Here is an 18,460-nt window from a genome sequence, read left to right as displayed (position 1 = left end):
AGCCACACCGACCGGGTTGGAGATTTTTTAATTGTCATAACTAGGGGGATGCTATTAGCATCCAGTGGGTGGAAGTCAGAAATGCTGCTAACCATCCTACAATGCACAGGAGAGCCCCCCAAACCACAGAATAATCTAGTCCAAAATGTTAATACTGCCACAGTGGACAGACTCTGGCCTGAGCCAACCAGTAAAAGGACTTCTCTGGGGTTAATGCAAGCCAAGGTGGCCAAGGCCAATGGGTTGGCCTTGATGGGGCAATACACGTTGAGGGCTGTATGGCACTTCAATGCCAACGGTGGCCGTGCCATCTCTCAAGTTAGATCAGAATTTCAGGTGTCCAGCCTGGGTACATCAAGCCACCTCACCTGGGAGCTCTCTGGGCTCAATCAATAGATCCAAGCTAGTCATGCCCGTCTCTCCCAAGCTTTTCTTGCTTTCCACTTTTACTGCATTTATTAATACTCAGGGTAACACACACCCCTACCCCACCTTCTACAATGCAACCAGGCAAACACCTCTACACCCCCCTGCAGTAAAAATTACCATCATCTCTAGAAGGGAGAGCAGTAGCCACCTCTAGGCAGAGGAAAGGGCACTGACTAGGAAGGAGCAAAAGGGACCATTCTAGGGATTGGGAAATGTCCCATAAGTTGATCTTGGTTGTAGGTGGTACATATGTCAACATTCACTGACCTGCCTGTAGAGGCAAAATTAGTGCACTTTTCTGTAAGTGTATTATACCTCCATTTAAAAAACTGAGGCCCGGCCAGTGTGGCTCAGTGGCTGAGCACTGACCCATGAACCAGGTGGTCAGGGTTCGATTCCCAGTTAAGGCACGTGCCCCGGTTTTGGGCTCGATCTCCAGTAGGGGGTGTGTAGGAGGCAGTCTATCGATTTTCTCTCCTCATTTATGTTTCTATCTCTCTTCCCTCTCACGTCCTCTCTGAAATCAATAAAAAATATTTTTTAAAAAACACATAAAACAAAAACATTTAATCAAGAAACACATCGTCTCTGACCAGCATTTCATGGTTTGCAGAGCACTTTACACACAGTCACACTCCTTTTCCCTTCCGTGTTCCCTCCACCCGCTACCTGCCTTTCACTGCTCAGCCTCAGGGGGCTAAGGAAACAGCAACCGTGACACATCGTAGATAGCTGTGCGATGCCCAGCATTTAGAGGTTAGAAGCACAAGGGTTTATAACGAGGTTCCTGGCAGAGCATCCCCGGGACTAGCCGGCTGCTGTGGAAGTTGGGGCGGGGTAAGCACCCCAATCAAACAGCACAGGGTCAGCTGTGTGAAGACCACATATCTCTCCCCTGGGCTGTCAGGCTAAAATAACTCCTGCTTTTCCTGGGCTTCTGGGCTCTGAACACACTTATCCATGGGTCTCCAATTCTCTGTAAAAGTTGCCGGCAACTGTTCCTGGGAAACCTGCTCACATCTAATCACAGTACATGAAATCGCTGCCCACCTGATGCACTAAAAGCTCTTGGAAATGCAAAACCCAGTCCCCCAAAATCTAAGCGATTGGTGCTCTGGCTTCTGAAGAGAAGGTTCCGAGCAGAAGCCTTCCCTTTGGGCTGAAAGACGAAAAGATGCATCTGTTTGAAATGCAATTGGATGCTGCGGAATTGAGTCACAGGCACCATTCTGCATCAGGAAGGCTGGTACTCCCACCACCCTGAAATTTTTCCACAGAGAAACGCGGAGATGCTGGAAGGTACGTTGACATGCTGTCTTACCGGCCTCGCTGAAGCAGCTCCCAGTGAGCTGGTCCAGTGGTCAAATTAAAAGCTCCAGGATAGACCAACAGCTGGCAGCCTAGGGGAGAGGGAGGCCGAGAGTCGGTGCAGAGGAACACCCAACCTCCCTGGTCCCTCCCTTTGTTCTCCACCCAGTGGAAACCAAACTCCAACTTTCCCACGCATAAAAGGATGTCAGCCAAGTCAGACAGTGTCAGCAACATTAGGTTATGGCTCTGCATTCCCTTAGAGACACTCGCATGGTGCAGACGGACACGGAGAAAAGTGGTATTGATAACCAAAACCACGTGTGAGTTCGCTTAAAAAAATGGCGGGGGCGGGGGGAGAACTATCATTCATTCAGATTTCTCTCGGCACCAGTGGGTCAGCTCTGCATGGCGAGGACCACGTTCTATATGCCCTTCAACTGAAATGAGGGCAGAGCAGGCGCTTCCAGGCTCCACAGAGACTGCCGACACGGAGCAGGCGAACTCTGCATCCACCTCACTGCATTAAGTGACAGTTAATTCAGAATCAGAGTAGCTTCGACAGTCTCGTAAGTAGGGCTGCTAATATTTGTTGAGTGCCATACAAGGAGCTTTAATAAGTTCTCTCTCCTTCGTCCTCACACCAGCCCTATGAGAAAACTGGGAGCCACACCGCTCTAGAAATGGAATCATTTCCCCAAAGTACCATACCAGGTAGGGGAAGAGCTGGAACCAGAACCCAGATCTCCTGACGCGGTTTGGTGCTGGATGGTAGGGCACCTTTTCTCTGGACCAAAATGTCACTGACTACATTCCCACCGCACCCCACATCGGGGACTGTGACACAGTGAAATCCACGAGGGACAGACCATGCTTTCCTTTCTACTGGGCTCCACGGGACTCTTTCCAGACACAGTGGCAGGAAGGGCAGGAAGGGTAGAGCAGATGTTTAAGAGTCTAGCTCCTGCCTCAGCCGCATGGCGTGTTAAATCACAACCTCTGGAAAACCACACTGTCCGTACACAGCAAAAGTCTGAGAAGCCAGATAGGGGTGGAGAGATTAAGACCTCTCCTCCAGCTTTTCCGACTAAGGGCTCCCTCTATCCAGACTCAAACCTCCAAGCACCCACACGACACGACGACAGTGCGGCCTCACCTCTCTGCGCGTAGACTTGCGCAAGCTCTGCAAAGCGGATGTCGTAGCAGATGCCCAGGCCCACTCTGCAGTAAGCTGTTTACAAACAGAAAACGCACTAATGACAGTCAGCCTGCAGCGTGGTGTGAGGTAAAGCCCCCCGAGTTAATATCACTGACTGAGGGGGATACAGTGACCCAGGGCCCACGGTGGAGAAAACCTGTAAGCTTATTCTGGCTTGGATGTCACCTCGTAAAGACATCATTTACGTCAGCAGAGTAGAGATGAGAAATTCATTCTAACTGAATGCTTATTATCTAAGTGAGAGGTGCTCGATTGTGGCCTAGCAAGTTCACTCCGGACACTATCACACTAATAGGAGGCTGTACCAAATGGAAGAACAAAGTCATGTCAAACTCTTAGTTCTCCGTTCAGCCCGCCCTTTCTAGATTTCTGACCGTTCTCTGCCCTTCTCACTTCTGGCCTTTCAGCCAGGTTATGTAAAGAAACTAGGGAGTGCTCTAGCCGGTTCGGCTCAGTGGATAGAGCGTTGGCCCACGGACTGTAGGGTCTCGGGTTCAATTCCAGTTATCAGCATGTACCTCAGCTGTAGGCTGGATCCCTGGCCTTGGTCTGGGTGAGTGCTGGAGGCAACCAATTACTGTATCTCCCTCACATCAATGCTTCTTTCTCTCTGTCTCTTCCACTCTCTCTAAAAATCAATGGAAAAATATCCTGGAGGTGAGGATTAATTTAAAAAAAAGAAAAAGAAATTAGGGAGGGGCATAATAAAAACAACAACAACAAAGGAATACCTGGTCCTCTTTTACTGGGACTGCAAAAAGAGGTGGACTTATCTGGTACGTACGAGTCTCAAATGTGGAGAAACTATCACCAGGACTCAATGTTTTAGATTCTTGAAATGTGATTTTCCCAGGAACATCAATGTCAAACAGATGGAGCTGCAGCACAAATACGGGCTTCAGTTACCTCTTTTCCAGCAGAGTTCATGGCAATAAAAACAATCTGTCCATGGCCAGATATGGGGGTGACTCACATAAGAGTAACTGTACAAACAGCACCGCAACATGCCCACAACCCACCCCACAACCTGACACTATCAAAATGAATTCTAACACAGGAAATGGGACAATGATAGTGTAGGTTTTACAACCCTTCTTTCCTAGGTGGTGTACAAATCAATGTCTAGATTTCTTATGGGAAGCTTTTTTACTCAATATAAATGCTAATGAAGACTCCTCAATCAGAATCAAACTAACACATTGGCAGGAGAGGAGGAGAGTGGGTAAGTGATTAAAAATAGGTCAAATTTTGCAAACCAAATGCAGCAATTTATAAAAAGAATAACATATCACTTCCAAATTGGATTCTGATTTATCACCCTAACAGAATAAAAGAGAAAAGTCATATGAGCATCTTAAGAGGTGCATAATGAGCATTTGGTAAACTTCTACATCTATCCTTTTTTTATGTTTTTTTTTTACTGATTTCAGAGAAGAGAGAGAGAGATAGAAGCGTCAATGATAAGAGAAAATTCTCATTGATCAGCTATCTCCTGCACACCCCCTGGGGATTGAACCTGCAACCCCACCATGTGCTCTGACCAGGAATCGAACAGTTACCTCCTAGTTCCTAGGTTGACGCTCAATCACTGAGCCACACCAGCCAGGCCATCCATTCTTATTTTATTATTTTTTTAAATATATTTTTATTGATTTTAGAGATGAAGGGAAAGGGAGAGGGAGATAGAAACATCAATGATGAGAGAGAATCATTTATCAGCTACATACCCCACACTGGGGATCGAGGCCACAACCCAGGCATGTGCCCAGACCGGGAATCGAACCATGACCTCCTGGTTTATAGGTCGATGCTCAAACACTGAACCATGCTGTCTGGGCATCCATTCTTATTTTAAAAACAAAAATGGAAAACTCTTCTAGTAATGGAATTTCCTTAGTCTGATAAAGAGTATCTAAAAACAACACTAAAGAAACACTGTACCTAATGGTGTCATATTAAAAGCCTTCTCCTTTTAAGATCAGGAACAATACAAAAACACATACTATTCAAAACTCTATCAGAAGTCCTAACCAAAGCACCAAGGCAAGAGAAAGGAATAAAAAGTATAAGGATTAGAAAGAACAGAAATTGAATCTGTCATCAGAAGATATAATTGCATACCTAGAAACTCCAAAGGAAACCTACAGATGAATTATCAGAATTAATGAGTGACATTAGCAAGGTTACTATTATGTACAAGGTCAATATTTTTATAACTACTTGTACTTCTATATATACTAGCAAGAAACAGAAAATTAAAGGGCATCAAAAACCACCCATGAAGAATAAATCTAGCAAATGATATATAAGACTATATCAAAAAAACTATAAAAACAAATTTGAAATATTTATTTATTTATTTGTTTATTTATTTTTAATATGTATTTTTGTTGATTTCAGAGAGAAAAGGAGAGGGAGGGAGAGAGAGAGAAACATCAATGATGAGAGAGAATCATTGATCGGCTGCCTCCTGCATGCCCCGCACTGGGGATTGAGCTCACAACCTGGGCATGTTCCCCGACTGGGAATCAAACTCTGATCTCCTGGTTCATACATCAACGCTCAACCACTGAGCCCCACCATCTGAGCCAATGTGAAATTTTTAAAAGCCTACATAAATGGAGGGGTATATGCCATATCATGGACATATATGCACTTAAAAGTACGGAGTTAATAGCTCAACCTGGCTCCTCTTCCAGAAATGGCAGAGTGGCTCCTATCAGACCAATTAGCTTTCTCATAAGTAACTATTAACTCTGGACAAAATAAAAAGCACTGGAAAATGATCGAAATCGGGGAAAACTGAAGGGAAGTCAATACTCAGAAGGGAATAACACTGGGTGAGTGTCCCATTTGTTTACTGCTCTTGGTTGGAAGCAAGGCCCCAGTTGTTGCTGGGAGTAGTGGGGAAAACTACCCACAATCACATTGGCTTGAGAAACCCAAAAACAGTTTCACAGCAGCTGGGAAGTGAGGGGGGAAATCCTGAAAAGGATAAAAGAGAAAGAGCCCTATATTCTATATATGTAATTGCAGAAATCTCTGGCTCACCACTGAAATAAAGATGTGTGGGGCAGACCCCAACATGACCAAGATGTGGTAATTACCAAAAACTTTAAAGCAGCTATTGAAACTAAGCTCAAGCGTATAAAAAAAAAAATGCTCATAATGAATTAAACAAATAGAAATATTGGTAGAGAAATAAAAGCTATAAAAAGGAACCATATGAGCCCAGCTGGCATGGCTCAGTGGTTGAGCATCAACCTATGAACCAGGAGGTCACAGTTCCATTCCTGGTCAGGGCACATGCTGGGTTTCGGGTTCCATTGCAGGGCATGCAGGAGGCAGCCTATCAATGAGTCTCTCTCATCACTGATGTTTCTATCTCTCTCTCCCTCTCCCTTCTTCTCTGAAATCAATTATATATATATTAAAAAGAACTGAAAAATTCAGTATCTGAAATTTTTAAACATTTCACTGGATTGGCTTATAGGAGTTTGGCGATTACAAAAGAAAGATTCAGAACAGAGATTAATGGAAACTGTCCAATTTGAAGAAGAGAAAGAAAAAAGGTTGGGAAAATAAAAACAAAGAACTAGAGCCTTGGTGACCTGGTTTGGAGGAACAGTATCAAAACTGGAATCCTATAAAAAGAGAATGGGATAGAAATATATATAATAAAATCATGCCCCCAAATTTCTTACATATGGTGAAAGACTTAAATGTCAAGTTTCATGAAGTATGATGCATACAAAAAAACCCACCTAGGCACATGAGAGACAAAATATTAACCACTAAAAAATACAAAAGAGAAATCTTGAAGGCAGGCAGATAAAAACACAAGTTACACACAGGGAACAATAATACAAGTTACCGCTGACTAATCAGAAAAAAGAGGCTAGAAGGTAATTGAAAAAGGTCTCTCCAACTGTTGGGGAAAAAATAAAACTGTGAACCCCAAATTCTATTCCACAAAAAATCTCTGTAAAGAATGAAGGCAAACTAAGATGAAGATGTCAAGAATGAAGATGTTCATAAACAAAAAATAAGAAGCTTCATAGCTAGCAGATCCTCACTACAAAGAAGCGAAAGGAGGTTTTTCTTTTTTGAAGGTAAATATATCAGATAGAACTAGGATCTTTAGGAAAGTAAGAAAAATAGCAATGGTAAATATCTGAGTAAACAGAAGATTTCTATCTTCCTTTCTCTAAAATACACGCTACTTTAAAAATACATTCTTTGTGGGATTTACAATGTATGTAGACACAATATGCGTGTCAACCATAGTTTAAAAATGAGAAGGGGTTAGAAATTTCATATGAAGTAATATAATATTAACTCAAAGTAGACTGTGATAAAATAAGGGTGCATATTGAAATGCCTAGGGCAACAACTTAAAAAAACACAGCAGAGGAGGTATAATTTAAAAGCCAATAGACAAATTAAAATGGAATTCTAAAAAATACTCAATTAACCCCAAAGAATGCAGAAAAGAGGAACAATGGGGGGGAAAAACAGTGAAATGTCTATGTGCTTAAATCTATCCATATCAATAATTATCTATATGTATAAAAGACTGTCTGTCTGTCTGAATGGTAGGTATGATGTGCACTGACCACCAGGGGGCAGATGCTCAATGCAGGAGCTGCCATGACGCGAACTGGACATTTAAAAATAAACGGCACCACGGACCTGGCACCTGGCACCGACAAACCAACTCTCGGCTTCCCCCAAGCAGGAACAGGCCCCGCCACCACCCCGGAGTGACACCCCATAAAATCACAGCCAATGCTGCCAAGACTGCATGGCGCAAAATGCGCCCACAGCCCAGCCCAGCCTGGAAATGGTGGCTGTGGGCACTGGGTAATGACGTCACGTAGCAAGACCTGGCTTCCTCTCCCTAGCAACTAGCCTCCTTGGAGTTTCTTCAGCCCAGGAACCCAACTTGTTTTATAGCCAGGTGCAAACATTTTACAGTTCAACCAAATGTTTGTGAAGTGTTTTCCTGTTCCTCATTTCACTTGATCCTCACAGAAGTCCTGGAGTAGGTAGATAGGAGTCTCGGTAGAATCCTATTTTCTTTTCATAAGCAAGCCGTGAATAGCAATATTAAAATATTTCTTCTAATTAATTTCCTTTCAATGTGCACAAATCCATGCACCGGGACACTAGTATTCACTATAAATGGAGTAACTACTCCAGTTAAAAGGCAAAGACTGTCAGAATGAATAAAAATGCAAAACCCAACTATATGCTACCTACAAATTTTAAAAATAAAGACACACATAGCTTGAAAGATTAAAAAAAGACGCACCAAGATTAAGTACAAGAAGAGTGGCTACAGATTACCAGAGATAAAATAAACTTTTCAGAAAACAACTCCAAGACCATGTGGATTCCTGCAACAGAGAGGAATTGACAGGACTGCTCCAGCCACGAAGACAAGAGGAGAAAAAGTCCAGAGATGGAAGATGCTGACGATGCCTTGCCATGCTAGTAGTCAGCAGCTGTGCATCGCTGCAGGTTGCCTAGGACCAAACCAGAGAGGGTTGGACCTGCATTGCCACCATGTGCCCACCATCCAGGTATCACTGCTGAAATGTACACGTAAGGAACTGTTTGACATTGAAACGGGGACTCAGAACTGTTGGACATTGAAATTGGGACTCAAACATTTTTTTGTTATTATATGTTTATTTCTAGTTTGCAGAGGCAAGATTTTTTAAAGGAAAGAAATGGGGGAAAAATAGATACAGAGGCAAAGAAGCATTGAACAGACTGCCAAACTACAGAGGAAAGGCAGGGGAAGTTGGGGGGGGGGGGGGGGGGCTGTAAGAGATCAACCGAAGGACTTGTATGCATGCATATAAGCATAACCAATGGATACAAGACACGGGGTGGGGGGGTGGGGCAGGTGAGGGCATGTACTGGGGGGTAGGGGAGGCTGGGGGGAGGTCAATGGGGAAAAAAAGGAGACATATGTAGTACTATTTGTAATACTTCAAACAATAAAAAAATAAAAATTAAAAATAAATAAATAGCCGAAACCGGTTTGGCTCAGTGGATAGAGCATCGGTCTGCGGACTGAGGGGTCCCAGGTTCGATTCCAGTCAAGGGCATGTACATTGGTTGCAGGCACATCCCCGGTGGGGGGTGTGCAGGAGGCAGCTGGTCGATGTTTCTCTCTCGATGTTTCTAGCTCTCTATCCCTCTCCCTTCCTCTCTGTAAAAAATCAATAAAATATATTTAAAAAATAAAAAATTAATTAATTAAAATCACCTTTACAGACAAAAAAAAAGCAGAACAGACATTCCATAACAATAAAAGAATAAACTTACCAGGAAGACTTAATAATCCTAGATGTATATGCATTTACTACTGCAAAGATGTCAACTCTCCCCAAACGATCTCTATATATTCAATGCAATCCTAACTAAAATTCCTGCAGGTTTTTCCTTTGACAGGCCAAGTCTAAAATTTATATCAAAATGCAAATCCAAGAACATCCAACTGTGCCACCCAGTCAAAATGCCTGCTGTGTGTACAATACAATGAGGAGAAACAGGGGACTTCATAGTAAATTCTCAAGAGGCAATGAGACTTGGCACATTTCCTACTTACCTTTCTGTGCTTTACCAGTAAAGCTCCATCAGGCCCAAACACGGCACAGGTGTTATATAACTTCCCAGAATCCTCTTCAGGAATGGAACCTTTTATTGAGAGGAGAAAGACGCAGGCACAGAAAACATTCTGAACAAAGCATTCTTTTGGAACTGGATCAAGGCTTGAAAAACTGTCACTTATGTCTAACAATACAGTTTACTATCTTCTAAGGGTCATTTAACCAGTTGTTTTCCTTCTTAAATACAATCTTTCAGAGATAAATTCCAGAGTGTAGATAACTAGGTCAGATGCTAAAGACAAGTTTCAAAAATATCCAAACTGTTTCTGAATTTAGCTTTGATCTTGAGCAAAATTTAATCTGAAACACTGAAGCAACATGGGGAATTCACTGTTGCTCAACTTAAATTCACCAGGTCCTCCTGCAATATAGCTGCATCCACAAAGGCCTCAAGATGGGCATGTAGCCACATGTCTGTCCATCACTGACTGTAGTTCCCGGTCCTGCCTCCTCCTGCTTTGCCTTCTTTTTCCACCTCTTACTCATTTCTAATTCTTACTATAGCATAATACAGAAATAATTTTGTTTGCAGTACTTATTGAACAGTTTTACGGTACTGATTTTTTTAAGCAAACAGAACATTTTATAAGTTATTTTACAACCACATAAAGCTACCTTGATGTATGTAGCCTCTTTAAGAAAAACAATTTTCTTAACCCTGTATTAGTAACATGAGACACTCACGTACGGCTTTTCTTTCCATATTGGACCTGCGCCTTCACTCCCACGCCTTCTCCAGGGAAAATCATCATTCCCGGTGCGGTGTGTGTCCTTCCACAACACTGACTATGTCTGACATGCAAAACTACACGTAAAAACCAATAACCTTTTGTGTGGGGATTAATATGAATGCGAGTACTTGTTCATGTCATATTGAACCTACTCTTTTCCCACTTAACAGTGTGTCTGGAGGAGCTCTCCCCTTTACACATAGAGACCTACCTCATTCTTTTCAATGGCTAATTCGTATTCCCTGGTTTAAGTGCAACAACAAAAATTACCCATATGCTTTTAATGTCCCGCCATTATACCTTGAGGGTAGGAAGTTACCTCCAATGAGATATATGCTGCACTCCTTTGCTACTTCTGAGAGCTTCTGTGTGGATTCACCAGGAATTTTCTCTGCATATTCAGGAAAATAGTTCGTGCCATATGGAGAATTAAAGCATTCCTAGAATAATGTTAGCAGAGAGAAAGAGAGAGAAAAAAAAACATCAAAACATCCAACCCATTTTAAAGTCCTGCTGTAAGAAGACAGAGCTGCTGCTTCCAGCTCTGCTCTGAAAGGGATAAAACACAGCTGATTAAACACACACACACACACACACACACACACACACGCACACATACACAAAACAAACCACACACACACACACACGTGCAAACACACACACACACCACAAACAAACCACACAAAACACACACACACACACACGCACACACACACACACACACACACACACACAGTGAGGTCCCAGGGCTGCAGAGCCTGTAGCCACAGGCAGGTGTCAGCAGCTGGCTCAGGCGGGCTGAGAAGAGACAAGGCACCTGTGCTCAGCCAGACCCTGGTCATCTAGGCAGAAGGTGGGAACGGCCTCTCCCTCGAGTCTACAGGAGAGTGCACATTCCCAGGGCACCCAGGCCCACCACAACGGGCTTACTCTCAGGACCTTGTTAGGATGAATCCATAGGCTCAAAATTATATTAACTATGTAAAGCAATAAAGCCTGGGATTGAAAAAATACAGACGCTTTGGAAGCCACAGAAGTTGACATTTCCTCATCTGTAAAATGAACTGTTTCTAAGCTCCCTTCCAGCAGTAGCATCCTGATCCAGCGGAATCTCATTCCCCAGGACATGTCTGTCTTCCACAGCTCTGTCATAAAAGAAAAGCAAAACCACTAGACTTTGACTCTAATTCATGCGCCTTGCATTTACTGAGATTGCCTGTGCTCCACACACTGTGCCAAGGAGCTCAGGCTTACCAGCCTGTACAAGACGTGTGCCAGAGAAGCAGAGCTGAATTCAAGCGCTTCACTCCTGGTCGTTAACTCTAATGCCCGGGCAACACAAACCAACAACAGGCCCTGATTAGGGTACAAGTCCAGGTGAGTCCCAGGACTGGAGTGGTAACGAAGACGGGATTAACATTAAGATCTCAAGCTCCCCTGCTAAAGATTCCTACTCACTGGCCTTATCTGTGATGGCCTGGAGCCCAATATACAAGGCAGCCCGGAAAATTCTCCAGTCAATCTAAGCAGGGTTTTCAAAGGGCTGCCTCTTCCCCATGGGGGGAGAGGGAATGGGGGAGGGGCTGTCTGGAATAGTTCCACCACTGACCCTGCAGGATCCTTCTCTGGAGCTAACCCCCTACTTGATGACAAGCAAATGTGGTGCAAGCTTCAGCTGGCTGTTTTAAAAGAAATCACCTAGAAAAGAGATGCAGAATCCTATATTTAGAAAGACACCACAGGCTTCCTAAATGTCTCTAATAGTTTCAGTTTCCAAAAAAATTTTTTAAATGTTGGAGGTTTAGCTCTAAAATCAATACATCCTGGTCCTATAAAGAATTATACAAGGAGCCCTGGCTGGGTGGCTCAGGTGGTTGGAGTGTCGTCCAATACACCAAAAGGTTGCAAGTTCATTCCCAGTCAGGGTGCGTATGGGAAGCAACCGGTCAATGTTTCTCACATCGATGTTTCTCTTTCTTTCTTTCTTTCTCTCTCTCTCTCTCTCTCTCTCTCTCTCTCTCTCTCTCTCTCTCTCTCTCTCCCTCTCCCTCTCCCTCCCCTCACCTGCCTCTCTCTAAATATCAACAGAAAACATACCCTGGGAAGAGGATTAAAAAAAAGAAAAGAATTATATAAGGAAAGAAGGGAAATATCCGAGGTGGAGTATTTCAGCTTTGGGTAAGTCCTTCAGCCCACTAGGTTTCTGAGCAGAGTAGGTGATCCTCACGTTAAAGACCTATAACCACATGGGCACGTCCCATTACAGAGGCCCCTGCGAGGGTCATCTTTCAGACAAACATGACACAATTCTGGCCCCCAAAGGGCCTTGCTGGACCCAGACACAAGAGGAAAACCAGAGCTAGCAGATGCTATTCTGTGGGGCCCACAGTTCCCAGAAAGGGGTGGCTCCTCCATACTTACTGGCAGAGAAACTATTTTTGCTCCTTGTGCGGCTGCCTTCCGGACAAGGCCACAGGCTCGAGTGAGATTATCCGATTTGATGGAAGAAACCTGAAGTTGGATGAGGGCCAAGCGGAAAGCTGAAGAAGAAAACAAGTGTCAGAAGATCTGACTGCTGAATCAGAGCAGTTCTCACCCGAGGACAACTCCGCCTCCCAGGACATCTGGCAGTGTCTGGAGACATCCTGGATTGTCACACTGGTGGGTTGCTACTGGCATCTAACAGGAGGAGGTCAGAGATGCTGCTAAACCTGCCACAATGTATAGGGCAGTCCCTCACAACAAATTATCAGTCCAAAATTTCAACCATGGTGATGCTGAGAGACCTCGGTGAGCAACTGCCATGGGCAGAGCCCCATGCCAAGCACAAGAACCTGAAGTGAAGTAGGCAGGGCCAGATTTTTACTTACAAATGAGAACAGGGCTTGAAGGGAGACAACTAGGTTTGAATACACAACTATTCCTTACTATTTGACCTTGGGCCTCAGCCTACCCCTTATTCAGGTAACTGAGGGCATTCAAGTACAGAAGGTGGAATCCCACTGGGAATGGAGCAGTGGGTCCATGAGGAGGGGAGACACCTGTCTCAAGTTCCCCATTAGGAGCTGGGACCCAATGCCTAGGTGTAGCTGCTAGCAGGAGGGGGAGGGTGGCAGCTGGTGGGCTGCAGATGTGCCTAATCACAGGGCAGGGCTCCTATGCACTTGTGAGGGTCTGTATTCACCCCATGAATATCCCTGTGCCCAAAGGACCACAACATTTTTGCTCTTTTAAATTTTTTATTATTGTCTAAAGTTTTACATATGTCTTCTTTTTCCCCAATTGACACCCCCCCCCCAGCCATTCGCACCCAGGGCAAGCCCCCACCGCCCCAGTGTCTGTGTCCATTGGTTATGCTAATACTAGAGGCCCCATACATGAAGATTCGTGTAAGAATGGGCCTTCCTTCTCCTGGCTGCCAGTACCGATTTTGCTCTGGCACTGGAGCCGCCTTTCCGCCTTCCCATGCTGCCCAGAGGCCCAGAGAGGCTGGGGTAGTGCAGAATGCCTGCGTCATCACCATGGCAACGATGCAAGCATCCTGCCCCCAGCCGTTTGGCGCCTGTGTATGCAAATTAACTCGCAATCTTTGTTGGGTTAATTTGCATACTCATTCCTGATTGGCTGGTGGGCGTTGCGAAGGTACAGTCAATTTGCATCTTTCTCTTTTATTAGTGTAGATGAGGATCGAAACATTAAGTAGCAAATAAAAACCACCATGAGATGTTGAGACACTTCAGAAGGAAAAGCTGACAGCACTTTTTCCTGCTATCTTAACAAGGCTCCACATCTTTATTGGGGACTGGACCCCACAAATTATGTGGCCAGCCCTGCCAACAGATCTGTGGCCAGCCTTAGGGCAAGGAGGTCTGGCTTATTCCTTCCATGAGGTGGTAGCTACACCCTACATTTGCTTTCCTATATTCTTTAGAGTTCTCTTTCAGCTCTTATAGTAATCACCTTTTAGTGGTTAATAACTCTTTATATAAAACTGTCCCTGTTCAAGTGACTGGTGTGGTTTCTGTGTCCTATGTGGACCCTGACTGATACACAGTTTTTGCTTATGGTCTGAGGCAGTGGTCGGCAAACCGCGGGTCGCGAGCCACATGCGGCTCTTTGGCCCCTTGAGTGTGGCTCTTCCACAAAAATACCACGGCCTGGGCGAGTCTATTTTGAAGAAATGGCGTTAGAAGAAGTTTAAGTTTAAAAAATTTGGCTCTCAAAAAAGAAATTTCAATCGTTGTACTGTTGATATTTGGCTCTGTTGACTATGAGTTTGCCGACCACTGGTCTGAGGCGAGGCTGCTAGTTCAGGAATTAGCATTAATACCCTGCCCTAGCTTCCCTACCTACCCCTGCTCTACAGTGTGAAAACCCCACCACGAGAGAGCGCTCACTCTGGGTGTCTCCTGAACCTGTGCAAATGTCCTCAGAAGAGGCAGGGCTGACAGACCTGGCCTTTGATGAAGGCCTGTCTGGCTCACGGTTAACCCTGAAAGGAAAATGCAATGTCGCATTCCTTGGTTTATAAAGTGGGAAGAGCTCAATTTAACCCTGAATGCAGCTTGATAAACAGTTTCAGAATCTGCCGAAACCGGTTTGGCTCGGTGGATAGAGCGTTGGTCTGCGGACTGAAAGGTCCCAGGTTCGATTCCGGTCAAGGGCATGTACATTGGTTGCGGGCACATCCCCAGTGGGGAGTGTGCAGGAGGCAGCTGGTCGATGTTTCTCTCTCATCGATGTTTCTAGCTCTCTATCCCTCTCCCTTCCTCTCTGTGAAAAATCAATAAAATATATTAAAAAAAAAAACAGTTTCAGAATCTGGATGAAAACAAGGGAAACTAAAATAGGGAACAAAAGCTGGGATTACTTTGGGACAAAAAATATGTTGAGAACATTACCAAAACATCACAGCACCCACTAAAGGTCTGCACTGTAACTCAGAGGCTGGGCTTTGTCTCTGCTTCAGAGGAGGGCAGGGTGTGTGTGTGTGTGTGTGTGTGTGTGTGTGTGTGTGAAGTCCACACAGCTATTACTGGCTTCCCTCTCCCCCATCCTACCCAGAGAGGCAGCTCCTGAATCAGGCTTGGGATTGCTTGCGTTTTGCAAATCGCCCACTCCATAGAGGGGATTGCAGCAGGGCAGTTCACCATTGGGGAGTACTAGTTACCTCAGTTGTAAAATACAATGATTTTGTAGGTTCCTGGCTGCCCTAACAGTCATCGTAGTCTAACAATGAAGGACTTACCCAGGGGAAAAATACACATAATAAGTGCAGAGACCAACATGGGAACATAAACACTTTGTAAATAAGGAAACAAGAAGCTTGCAGAGGGAAAAGTTGCACAGTCAGTGAACAGTGGCAGAGTAACAATCCAAGCCCGAATCTGGAACAGTAAAGCCAGATGGGCACCTTGTTTGTGTGTGTGTGTTTTTTTGGGGGGGTTGTCATATGATTTGAAAAAACTCCTCAAGGAAGTCAGACAGCCACCACTAAGAACCACCTCTCTCAAGTCCATCAGCCTCTGTCATGCCTGCCCCTCCAACGATGCAGTCACATCCAGAGGGAGGTGTGTGAAAGAACGCCCCTATGACGATCCTGAACAATCGTTCAGCCACCAACTTGCACTCTAGGCTGAAATAAAACACAAAGAGTACTTCCACAAATTTCCACATCTCACCGGAGCCTCACAAGACTCCCACGTAGGGGCACTTGTGTCCATTTCACAGGTCATGGAACTGAGGTCCAGAGAGATTGGATGTCTCGTTGACATGGGAAGCTCCTGACTGAGCCAGGACTGTAAGACTCCAGGTCTGCAGGCTGTGAGTCCAGAGCACCGCACCGCCTCGTGTAAAGAAATCTGGCACAGGCCTGGGGACAAACTCAACCCCGGGGCCGACCCAGGATGGGGCTGTGGAACTAACATGTGATACCCAACCCCTAAGCTCAATGTCCAGATGCAGAAACTACTTGCCCGATTTTTGGCTCAGGAGGGGGTGCGGGGGCGGGTGCAACGTGGAGCACAGGAGCCAGCCCTATCACACAGCCCAAATCGAAGACAACAGGTGCTTCAGTTTCACGTGACCCGGCTCAGGCCTTCGCAAAACTCAAGTTCAAAAGCCAGTCTCAGGTGAAGAGGGTGAGAGCAATCCGGCTTCTCGTCCCGCCCCTGGAGCAAAGCCTCGGTCTCCAGGATTTCCACCGGCAGGGGCTCACACCAGAGGTGCCCTCGTTGTCACCACTGCAGAGGGGTCCCTGGGAAGGTTCTCTGAAGGGGCGGGACCTGCATCTGACAGGAGCGCCCGCCCTCCCGCGCAGGCGGCTCCGGACCCACCTCCACGCACTGCCTCGCGGGGCGCAGGAGGAGCCCGTGGGGAGCAGGCGCGGGGCCGCCGCCCTGCCCCGCCCGCGCCCCTAGAAGCCGGGACCCCGGGAGGGCGCCGGCCCGCGCTCCGCCGCCCGCCCCCCTCGCCACACGCCTCGAGCTCCGCGGACACCCGGTCAGGGAAGGTCACGGACGGAGCGGGGAAGCCCTCGCCGGCGCCGCACCCGAAGCCGCGCTACTTACTGGCCATGGCTCTCCCGGGAAACACCATGCGCGACGCGGGTGGTGGAGCTGAAGTCTCAGGTCAGACCCCGGCAGCGCCGTGAGGGGCGGGGCAAAGCCGCGCCGGAAGGGGCGGTGCTAGCGCCCGAGGCCCCGCCCCTCCCCGCCCACTGCACTGGGCGGGGCTTCCAGCTGGACTCCTGCAACTCCTGTCCGTCGCTCGCTGTTTGCGCCCGCGGGCCAACCGGAAGCGGCTGGTTACCGCGCAGTCCTCCAGGAAGGAATGCCCCGAGAGGCCAAGGGGCCAAGCGGGCGGCCGAAGTCAGGGTGGCGGCTGGTAAATGTTTAACCACCGGCCTCTCCGGCTCTCAGCCAAAGGACCGCATCCGTTGCTGGTGGGATTAGCTCTGTGACCAGGGGAACGACCAGGGGAAATGCCTGGAGCTATTTGAAGAGTCGCGGTAAGTGGGGTGGAACTGTCCAGGTTGGGGGAGGCACTCAGGCGGTAGTGGGACCTCACTGCTAGGGCTGTGCCCTAAAGAGGGAGGGAAAGAGATCAACTGAGGGTTCAAACTCAATATCCTCAACAATTCAGTCCTCGAATGTACTGAAATCTGTTTGGTAATGTTTTAGAATTTTTCCATTTATACTTACTCGTCAGGATTGCTTTTTGATTTTTGTGTTTTGTGTGTGCTTTTGTCAAGTTTGGAGAGCAAAAATTATAAAACAAATAAAAATTTGCTATTCTTTTAAGTGAAGCAAGTGTTCTTTTGTTCGTTTAATTTTTCTTATCTTTATTAAGGTATTACTACATATGTGTCCTTATCCGCCCATTGCCCCGCTCGACACCCCCGCCCCCCACTCAGCCCTCACCCCCTGATGTCTGTGTCCATTGGATAGGCTGTTATGCATGCATACAAGTCCTTTGCTTAATCTCTTCCCCTTCCCCCCACCCTCCCCTTGATGGTCTGATCGATGCTTCTCTGTCTCTGGATCTGTTTTTGTTCATCAGTTTATGTTGTTCATTATATTCCACAAATGAGTGAGATCATGTGATATTTATCTTTCACCAACTGACTTATTTTGCTTAGCATAATGCTCTCCAGGTCCATCCATGCTGTTGCAAATGGTAAGAATAACTTCATTTTTACCACAGCATAATAGTCCATTGTGTAGATGTACCACAGTTTTTTAATCCACTCATCTGCTGATGGGCACTTAGGCTGTTTCCAAATCTTAGCTATGGTAAATTGTGCTGCTATGAACATGACGGTGCATATATCCTTTCTGATTGGTGTTTCTAGTTTCTTGGGATATATTCCTAGAAGTGGGATCACTGGGTCAAATGGGAGTTCCATTTTTAGTTTTTTGAGGAAACTCCATACTGTTCTCCACAGTGGCTGCACCAGTCTGCATTCCAGTGCAAGAGGGTTCCTTTTTCTCCACATCCCCACCAGCATTTGTCATTTGTTGATGATAGCCATTCTGACAGGTGTGAGATGGTACCTCATTGTTGTTTTGATTTGCATCTCTCGAATGATT

At 45.8% G+C, this 18,460-nt stretch overlaps 1 protein-coding gene across 4 annotated transcripts in view; it reads right to left on the bottom strand.

The window, feature by feature from the left end:
* NIT2 (nitrilase family member 2) overlaps positions 1–16,998 on the bottom strand; it is a 61,406-nt gene extending 44,408 nt beyond the window's left edge. For all 4 annotated transcript variants that reach the window (XM_054714038.1, XM_054714042.1, XM_054714041.1 and 1 more), the window contains exons 1-7: positions 16,940–16,998; positions 12,792–12,910; positions 10,690–10,810; positions 9,579–9,667; positions 3,741–3,834; positions 2,894–2,968; positions 1,751–1,829 (exon numbers count right to left, since the gene is read on the bottom strand). In XM_054714038.1, the coding sequence (XP_054570013.1) occupies positions 1,751–1,829; positions 2,894–2,968; positions 3,741–3,834; positions 9,579–9,667; positions 10,690–10,810; positions 12,792–12,910; positions 16,940–16,967 (605 nt within the window). In that variant the 5' untranslated portion in view covers positions 16,968–16,998. The remainder of the gene's footprint in view (positions 1–1,750; positions 1,830–2,893; positions 2,969–3,740; positions 3,835–9,578; positions 9,668–10,689; positions 10,811–12,791; positions 12,911–16,939) is intronic.
* Between the last annotated feature and the right edge of the window lie 1,462 nt (positions 16,999–18,460).

Source organism: Eptesicus fuscus, chromosome 3, assembly GCF_027574615.1.
Source record: "Eptesicus fuscus isolate TK198812 chromosome 3, DD_ASM_mEF_20220401, whole genome shotgun sequence".
In the NCBI taxonomy this organism is placed as follows: domain Eukaryota; kingdom Metazoa; phylum Chordata; class Mammalia; order Chiroptera; family Vespertilionidae; genus Eptesicus; species Eptesicus fuscus.
This window is presented reverse-complemented; position numbering and strand designations above follow the sequence as displayed.